General features: G+C 29.9%; 1 protein-coding gene across 1 annotated transcript; it reads right to left on the reverse strand.

Annotated features, from left to right (window-relative positions):
- Positions 1 to 252: 252 nt before the first annotated feature.
- Positions 253 to 3,154, reverse strand: LOC122518633 (E3 ubiquitin-protein ligase RAD18-like). The gene is made up of 7 exons (XM_043637680.1): positions 2,824 to 3,154; positions 2,668 to 2,746; positions 2,064 to 2,610; positions 1,738 to 1,993; positions 1,588 to 1,648; positions 841 to 1,500; positions 253 to 752 (listed from the first exon to the last, which is right to left on the reverse strand). Exons 1-7 carry the CDS (start codon positions 2,851 to 2,853, stop codon positions 376 to 378), a joined length of 2,010 nt encoding a protein of 669 aa, XP_043493615.1. The 5' UTR covers positions 2,854 to 3,154; the 3' UTR covers positions 253 to 375.
- Between the last annotated feature and the right edge of the window lie 7,209 nt (positions 3,155 to 10,363).

Genomic DNA, 10,363 nt, shown 5'->3' on the forward strand with positions numbered 1-10,363 from the left:
ATATATAGTATATGAAAACTTATGCATTCGCTCTCATATAATATTATTAATTATTATTATTATTACTATTATTATTATTATTATTATTATCATTATTATTATTATTGTTGAATCACTTACTGATTGGAATGATGTAATATATTCAATAAACTACATTGTCTTTGATAATGATTTTGATATTTGTTTCTCCGATTAGAGCATTAATATTACAATATAAATATTTATTATTATTTTAATACAATAATGTTATCCTTTAAATAATATATATGTATATGTATTTGTGCATAAATATTAAAAATGATCAGTAAGCGTTATTCTTTCTTATAAAATCTGTCGATTACAGCCGCAATATATTTGACTAATAGTTTCACGACATCATCGTTCTGTCGTATTACTATTTATAGAATAATTATTGTTAATTAATAATCTTTTAGATTTTCTTTGCGGCGTACATGCCATAGACGATAATAGTTCTTCCCTTCCTTTTCGTAACCTCGTTGATCTTTTATTTTCTACAATATCGTTAGCTTCTTCGAAATGCTCTCCATTAAATGTTTGTTCACTTAGATAATTTGTTTGTATTTTAAGTTTATTCTTTTTTGTTGAGGCATTCGCTTCTTCGCTAATCGCGTTATCGTATTTTCTTTTTTTGTACCTTTTAATATTTTCTTTCCCCGGTTTAGATTTTGTAATTACGCTTTCTTTAACATCTATATCCTTAATTATGTTATAAATTTGTTTTTCTAACTTCTCTGCAATACAGATATTCACTCGTATAATATATCAATTATGTGTATATATATCGTGATCGATAAAATTGTAATGTATCAAATTACGTACCAAAATCTGAATTATAAATAATACTGTCGTTGCTAGAAAAATCAGACGTGTAATCTTCCAATTGCATTTCTTTCAAATTATCTTTATTCTCTAATTGCGTTTCTTTCGTCGTTGATTTATTTTTTTCCGTTTGATCTTTTTCTATACACGTTTTTTTTATATTTACAGAGGTATTACTCGAACATGGAACTTCGTGAGATACTATTGGACGTTTATTTACAAAAATATGAGAATTATTACTGCTATTTATCTTTTCAATTTCCGAATAAAAAAAACCTGCACTCGTATTAGCTAGTTTTAATTTTTCTCCTTCTTCTTTTTCTCCGTCTTCTTCCTCTTCTTCTGCTTCTTCTTCTTCTTCTTTTTCTTTTTCTTCTTTGCCAATTACATTGTTAATATCTTCAACTCCTTCATTAGAAGATAATAATTCTAAATTGAGAAAATTCATTGGATTTTCACTAGAATACATTTGTAATGGACACTCAACATCTGAATCTGAACTCTGCAAATCCAAATTTGAAGAATTTGTTGAATGAACAGAACTTGCTTCCACAGCAACATTCTCATTTAATATCGAACGCCTTGCTGATGGTTTTTGTGGGTTTTCCGTACATTTGATTTTCGAAATCAAACTCTCAAAACTACTTTTATGCATCTCTACTACAAATTGAATAAACATTAGAAAATACGTTATGCATATTTTCATTTAAATTTTAATTTTCAACGAATTAAAACTAAAAAACATACAATACTTTTTCCTCTCCTCTTCAATAACATTATCAGCTGTGTTTCTATTGACTTGCAACTTCTGCAAATTAAATTCATTTGATTTTTAAAATACAAAATCAAAATCGTACGATTAACAAATTAAAATTTGAAAGAAAAAAAGAATATTACAACAAATGTTAATTTGTTAGCTTGTTTTTCTAAATTTTCTTCATCGTCACATAATTTAAGTAATTCAGAAACGGATCTAGGATTTTCCTTATCACATTCCGCATTATAGAGAGTCGTATACCTCTGAAGTCTCATCACCAAAGCTTTTCTATCGCCAACATGTGAAAGACCTAATTCTCTTAATTTCTTTTTAATTTCTGCCTCCTTCATTAAACTGAGTACTAATTTTGGTAATGGTTTACGTTTAGGTTTAATTCTGTAACAATTATAACCCACGATATATAAAAAGATCATAAAAAATAACGAATAATATAATACTTTCTTACTTGACTGGCTTATTTTTTATTACTTCTCTTTTCAAACAATCATCTAGATGTCTGTTAATATTTTTTTCTAAAACGTTAACCTTACAAACTGGACATATTACCACCTCATCGCTGATAACATTTTGAGATGTAACTTTCTTACTTTTTGGCGTAAAGAAAGTTAATACTTTGAACGCTTTACTAGTACTTGGACTGAGTGAAGCAGTTCCTGCATCTTGTGACGTATGCACAATTCTGTCCACATTTGTTGTGATACACTGTTGTGCTTCATCGTTGAAAGTATTTTCAAAACCAACATTTGGCTGTTTAGCGATAACTAAATTTTTCTCATGATGCGTAAGGTTAGACGAATCACAATGACTAGTACGTAATTTATCATCTTGTTTACTTTGAACACATTTAGCTAATTTATCTTTCAATACTAAGAAATATTGTTTGATTTCATCCAGTGCTTTGTTCACTCTCAAATCCTTTTCAAAAACCTCTTCGAAACAAGTTGGACACTGTGTCTTATAATGCAAATACTTTCGTATACAAAGCGAACAATCTGAATATAAAAATGATTAATTATCATAATGGATAATATTTTATATAGATTACTTACAATTATGTGAACATGGTGTAATGACAGTTGTGTCCATATATTCGTAACATATCCCACAAAGTAATATGGTATCAATTCGCTTATGAATACAAATATTAGAGGTTAGTTTGTAACCAAAAAATATAATAGTATTTATTATTACAAATCTTTAATTACCTTTATTTCTTCGTAATCCGAAGGCAACATTTTAAAGTTAGTTTATAAAAGTTAAAAAGACTTAATTGTGGAATAAACAATGCCAGTATTTTTCTCTGTTTAATTCTTACATTAGATTTGGTAAAGCAAATTCTCGACACTTACAGACCGAAAATAAATAAAGTACGAACAAACTTAAAGATGACAATTGAGAATCATCTCGAGCTTAAATTTAAGATAACGAATTTTTCCAAAATTGCAGTGCGTTATCTACGTAAAAAGGATTGTATATTCATTAACTTAATACATTATATGTCAAAGAAGACACCGGTGACTAATACTTAATTAGTTGCAGGGCCGTAAGAGGCCACAAGTGACCGATGACCGATGACGTCATGATTAGTAGAAATTTTTAAATAAAATAAATGTTAAAGTTTTCAATATTGCTATCGTTACTACAATGGTGTGAATAAGTATAGTTTAATTTAGTTAATAGTAAAATACTATCAAAGAATACAAAATTCTTTGATAGTATATAATAGTATATGATATGTTTTTTTTATAGTATATATAGTACAGTTTTATTCTAATAGAACATTAAATAATTATAATAATTTTTTAGCATATATAATAATGTGTGTGCCTTCAGAAATGCATGTATATATGTATTTTCAATAATAGACATGTAAAGTAACGTAAAAAAATTAAAGAGGATCGAAGTTAAATCAAAAGATGATCACCTGTAACAAAAAGAAAACTATATTAATCATAGAATCAAGTGATACAATAGCCTAACATATAAGTGGTCCAATTCAGAGGTGCACTTTTCATTTGAATTCTTTATTTATTTTTATCCAATCTCTATTTACCGTTTGTAAAAAGAAATTAAATTTAAACGCGTGATTTTACATAAAAAAATATAATTAAGAAATAGGAAAAGTACAAATATTATTATAAGTTACTAATAAAAAAATAATATCCTATTAATTATTATAAAATGCTTTTAAACAACGTTATATACAAAAGAAAAATTGCAAATTTAATAAAATACAATCAGAGTAAAAAATCTTAAGGACAAAACAAGAAAAAAAAAAATGACTGTAATATTTATTGAACGTTATTCAAACTTTAAAATTTAATAATACGAGAATTGTAATATTTTTGAGTCTAACTAACTAAAAACTTCTGCACCATTTGGACGATTTAGACACAGATTTGGTGTGCCAAGGAGATGGAATGGTCCATCATCTCCAATTACAACTACAAATTAATGACGAGCAAGCAAGTAATATAATAAAATATAAAATATGACTAGAGAACTTATTCTCAATAGGTTCGAACTTGCTGTTGAACCTTTGAAAATAGCTCAATAGTCTATGTAGTTGCCCTCTTCAGCCACAATTAAGTGGGGGCCTCTTCGGCATTCGCCTCTTCGGCATTTAGCCTCTTCTTTCTTCATCCCTGAAAACTGCATTGGACATTTTCTACGTGCGAGCAAGATAACTCGTGTTATGTTACTATTCTAATTCTCAATTATTAAAAAATGAATACACATTCTCTGTCCATTATAGTAAAGCTCGTGAACTATCAATGAACTTATAATTGATTGATATATACACGAGCACAATTAAATGAATGTCCAAGCAGTCAATAATCGATGACCTAATAACACATCGCACTTTTAATGTCAAAAATAAAATAGAATTGAAATAAATAATGCAATAAATGTTATGCATTTTCTTGCAATATTTTCATTTCATTCATTCGTTACATTGAATTATATCAAATATTTCTAATTGAGAAAATCGCGATTGTGCGAAGTGCTAATATTATAATACTTAAAACTAAGTATCAAATGGATTAAAGTATTTGCTTGTTTGTTCGACTCTATCTCGTTCGAGATAAATCGAAATAGAAATAAATCTTTCAAATCGTTGCAAATTCCTTTGAATCTCATGATACATAATAAAAATTACAGAAGAGTTACAAAATAAATTTACAAAGGAAGCATAATAGAATGAATAAAAAGAAAAATTTTTGTAACAATTCTGTATAAACCAGGAGGCGAAATTTCCACTCCGGAGTGGAAGCAAACCTCGTGCCTTTCCTGGATCCTACCTACTTAAAATTAAAGTTTTCACATTCGCTCAAAGAAGTATGCTACCTGCCTGCCAATTACCCATATTTAAAAAGAGCAAATACACATACGTACCCACCCACCCACTCCACGATTCTCTCACATACCACCAGGGTGCAAAAGCCTAAACTAGAGAGCATGCCCCGGGGCACCTCCGACACCCTAGTTCAAACGCGTGATTTCTAAACTCATGGGGGTACGTACCAATTGCTGTAATCGTCTGCCAAGGCTAGTGATTATTGCATAAATGACTAATGCAAAAATACAAGTATAAACTAGTATATATGCATACTAGTTATATACGAGTATATTATAGTTTCCACAAATAAATGCGGTAAACTCTACTATGCAAAACGATTTTATAAAGAAAAAAAAAATTAAAAAAATTTAATATAAATAGAAAAATACAACCATGTGTAGTTTTCATATCACACCTAGCTCTAGGTGTGCTATACTACGTAGTATTCTAAGTGGTAAATAATGAATTAATTAAACATTATCACGAAACGATGTACAGTACACACTACCTAAACGCACATACAGGTGTAAAGTACATCGTGCAATCACTAACACAATGACAGCCGCCAATAGGGGAAAAACTTAAAACTAAACCTATACTAACCGTTTCTCACCCATACGAGTAGCACCTGGGCACACGCATAGATGAGAACGCAGAAAGTATAGGGGGGAGAAACGGGAGATTAGTATATTAGAAGCTGAAAATCCTGATCTAAAATATGATTAAAGACACATAAATATAACACATAAAAACATTTTAATAAAAATTCATCTAAGCGACTAAGGACTCTACAATTTATTTGATAAATAATAACTTTAAAAATCTTTTAATATCTTTTAAAATATTTCAAAACCTCGGACGACTCCTTTCATTAAGTTGGCTGTTCTAATAAAAGAACTGGGCTTTGAGCCACCACTTAATTGCTAGAATCTATCCGTCGCGAATGAGTTTGTCTTCTTGCTCATTTATTTATAATATCGAAATATCGATACATCAAAATTAATCGCGATTAGATAAACTAAGTACGAAGCAATACATGTAAGACATTTATTACATGCTTTTTGGACGAAAACGAGTAAATTAATGCTCGGTTTCGTCACTACTAACCACGAACAAAACACGTAATAAAAAAGAAAGTGCATTAATTATTGCACTGTTAATTAAATGAATTTAACCGATGAGACAAGAAAACCTATCCTGAACTAATATAAAATATACAATACAATATACAATATAATATACAATTTTCATGAGTAACTCCTAGAAAGGAATTACTCATGTGCTCGTCACTAATTTATTTAAATAATTACAACCAGTAACTCGTGCCGATTAGGACCTTTCATCCTCGACATGATTGAGCACCGGAGGGACTTTAAATTTTAACTCACGGCATAAGAAGTTCTACGATGGCTCCAAAACACTCCTACTTCGCAGCAAGTATTGTAGAATGCGAGTATCGAAGATCCATCGAAGATCCATCGAAGATCATCGAAGATCCATCGACCATCGAAGATCCATCGAAGATCCATCGAAGATCCATCGAAGATCCATCGAAGATCCATCGAAGATCCATCGAAGATCCATCGAAGATCCATCGAAGAATTCATTCCACATCTTTGATAAGGTAGAAAGTCCGTCGTCATATCTGTAAAATAAAATAGAACAAAACGATAAGTTATTTGCAATATAATCCAAAATCATATAAAATAAAATCGAATAAAATGTAAATAAAAATAGATACTTACAATGCATTCCAATGGGATGAAATTCAATTGCACCATGGCGATGCACCTCGCGTGAATCTAAAAACGCGGTATAAACGAAAATAAGAAACTATAGATGAGTTTCTTATCGCGAAACCGAAATTTTATTATACGCGAACAACACTGATTCTAATTCGCGTTGATTTTAATTTATACGCCCGATCACTGATTCTACACAACTAATTCAAAGACTGCTTTGCACACAGTCAATGCAAGTAGAAAAATCTTCATTGATGCACTGATTCTAATACGCGAACAGTCTGTGCGACTGTTTAAAGATAAAAATACAACTTTACTCGAACAAACTCTAATGCAATTACTGCATTGGTCGCAGTTAATTTAATATATAAATTTCAAAAATAGTTCGCGAACGCGACGGAATTGAAAAGAAAACGAACGAACGTGCTTCTAATCCGTGATTTTAATTATATTTAACGATACAACACTCCCGTATATTGCTTCGCGCACGATAGCAATGCACGAACACTTGCAACACTTCACAAACACAATTCACAAACACTTCCAACACTGATATATTCCCATGATGATCTGAAACAGAAATAAAAACAAAATTATAAATATCATTGTTGTAAGTAAAAAAATTATTATAATTATTGAGAAAGTGTTTAAAATAAAAATTGACTTACGTTTATTCTTCATTGATGAATGCACGATGGGTATCCTACCCTTAGGATGACGATGAGCACACGTTTAAACCGAATAAAAGAAACTTACGGAGTTTCTTAACCGAGCAAACGAAACTTTAACATGCGACGATCAACACTGACTTTACTTTCCGATTCTTTTGTATTTTATTTTTACGATGCAACACACGAGTACCTCATTGCCTACGCGCTCGATTGCAATGATGTTCTGAAACAGAAAAAGAAAAAGAACAATTAATATCATCGTTATAATAAAAAACCATTAAAGTTATCATAGAAACGTTTAATAGGAAAATATACTTACTTTTAGTCTTCATTGATGACTGCAGGATGGGTATCCTACCCTTAGGATGACGATGAATAAAATAAAATTAAATAAAACTCTGAAAAGCTGAAACATACTAAAAAGATTATAGAACAATATATCCTGTGAATCATTCCTGAAGGCATTGCACACTTTTAAAGATATTTTATCATAAAGAATCAATATAAATTCAAGCAATATTAATTGCCTTTATCTCACTACTTGTATAAAATTACATATAAAGTATTTAATATCAGTAAAAATTGTTAATAAAAATCGATAACGTTATATATATATAATAGTTTAATACGTCACGTTGTTAGATCTTAGCTCGTTGAAGGACTGATCAGGAATGAACACGTAATCGCGTCCTTCATGTCGAACGTTCGGCTGTCTTCGTTTTGTTTTCGGCTGTCTTCGTTTCTTCTGTTCTCACTTCGAGAAATTCCTGGAATATACGTACACATTCGTTATTGCCCGTAGATAGAATATTTTGTTTTCTTATTTTCTCTCTCTCTCTCTCTCTCTCTCTCACTTTCGTTCTCACTCTTTGTATACATTTCTGTATGGTTTAAAAAAAAGAATAACGCTTACCTCGATGAATATGAAGATAAAAAAGAGTAAACACAATTGTTAGACTGAGTATATGTATTCCTGCTGGACTCTCCTAATGCTCGGTACCTAAAAAAGGAAAAAAAAGATTACATTAGTATAACATAAAGAAAATCAAATATATGAGTGTATGTGTACGAGCTACCTAACTTATGCATATATGTTATGTGTGTGTATGTGACAGGAATCGAATTCAATACGAAATACGATCTTTGAATACATAATTATGAAAAATAATTAATTAGAGCATCATTAAGATGGTAGTAAGTATCGATACCATGAAAAAAGCTGGAAATTAGAAGAAATATTGTTAAGTAACATTGGTGAGATTGGCGGGACGTCGAGATATATCGAAGTTCCATTCTCACAGATATCGTTCGAACTTTTCAATATTTCGTTTTGAAAACACTCACGTATGAAAATCTTGTGTGTAGCTATCGTTTGATATATAATAGGAAGGTGTAAAATACTTTTCAATTACCTGAGTTAAACGAGATGACAGGTATACAAAATGGTGGTCGTCGCTGTGACGTAGCCGCAAAGAAACGAAGCGATATCTGAGACGACATCATGGCTGCTTCAGAATTTTGCGTTTTTCCATCTACTATAGAAAAATATCGAATAGTTAAAAATAGGATATAGGAACATAAAAATTGTCGAAATATATACTTTATTAATCCAAACAATCAAAATTGAACATTATAAGTCGATATCCATAGAAATGATGACGTAAAACAAGATATATATATATCATTGCGTAGAAAAATGCATACCAATGTACATGGAATTTTTTTTACGCAAATATTCTTTATCCTCGACATTATCGTAATCTTTCGATTATATCATTTGGAAGTCATTTGCTAGAAGAATCTATTAGTATATAGGAAGATTATTTACGTTAGAAAATATTTTTTAATTACCTAGATTAACGGGACGACGTAGCATCCGTCCGATCTCCAGCACCGACGCCGCGAAAAGAAAGAGAATGATCAGCAAAGAGCCCTGATTGGCTGATAATTATTGCAGAGATAAATGACCAATCAAAAATTCCCAATTACCATATAGAAATTTCACGCACACAAGCTTGCCCCGTCACGTACGTAACTCGGCTTTCTTCATGACCACGCTAGTCAAGCTAGATATGATAATTTATTTATTAAATAAATAAAAAATTTATTCTATTTAAGGTACAAGTATCTTGTTAATATTTAAAAAATAACGAAAAGAATAAAGACAATATGCACTATAAACCTTATCACACCGCACAGAAGAACATACATAATTTATTTATTACATAAATTAAATATCAATTTTATTATTAATTATAATTATCTAATTATTAATCCAATTAATAATTATTCTTATCTAATTTATTTTTCTATTAGGTGTATACGTTCCTTGTTAATATTCAAAAAATAACGAATAAAATAAAGACAATATACACTAAAAACTTTATCACATGGCAACGTTCTGATTTAAAAATTCCTTCAATTTTTATGTAATTGTTTAAACTAATATACATTTGTTTTAACATCCCTGTGCAATGATGACTTTGGATAATAAAATTTTTATCCAGAAAAATATCACATTAAAATTATTTTATATTCAAAGTATATTAATAAGTATGTAATGTTTAAACCAGTACATATGTGTTTAAACAATATGAAATATAAAAAGATTGCATTAGAATATTAAAATAATTGTTAAATAATCGATAGGAATGTCTATTGTTGTCTAAAAGCTAGGAATATATGACGTATGTACCGTCCCCTTCGAAATCTACCGTTGAAATGAGACGTTGTCCTCTATGAAAGTACTTTTATTAAATGTTGTTTATTTGACTTTCTCCGAACGTTACGCATGTGTATAAAAGGAATAATCCATCTAATCAATAAAATTTAAGATTAAAACGTTATGATTTTCGTATTTTTATCTATTTCGTGTAATTATTTTAATGCTCCTGCGCACTGAGGACTTCGAGGGTAAAATTTAGCTGCAATATAAGAAAAGTGCATTAGTACATTAAAATAATTGTTAATAAATACGTAATGTACACGTATA

This window comes from Polistes fuscatus, unplaced genomic scaffold (genome assembly GCF_010416935.1).
Source record: "Polistes fuscatus isolate 324 unplaced genomic scaffold, CU_Pfus_HIC Scaffold25, whole genome shotgun sequence".
NCBI classification, from domain to species: domain Eukaryota; kingdom Metazoa; phylum Arthropoda; class Insecta; order Hymenoptera; family Vespidae; genus Polistes; species Polistes fuscatus.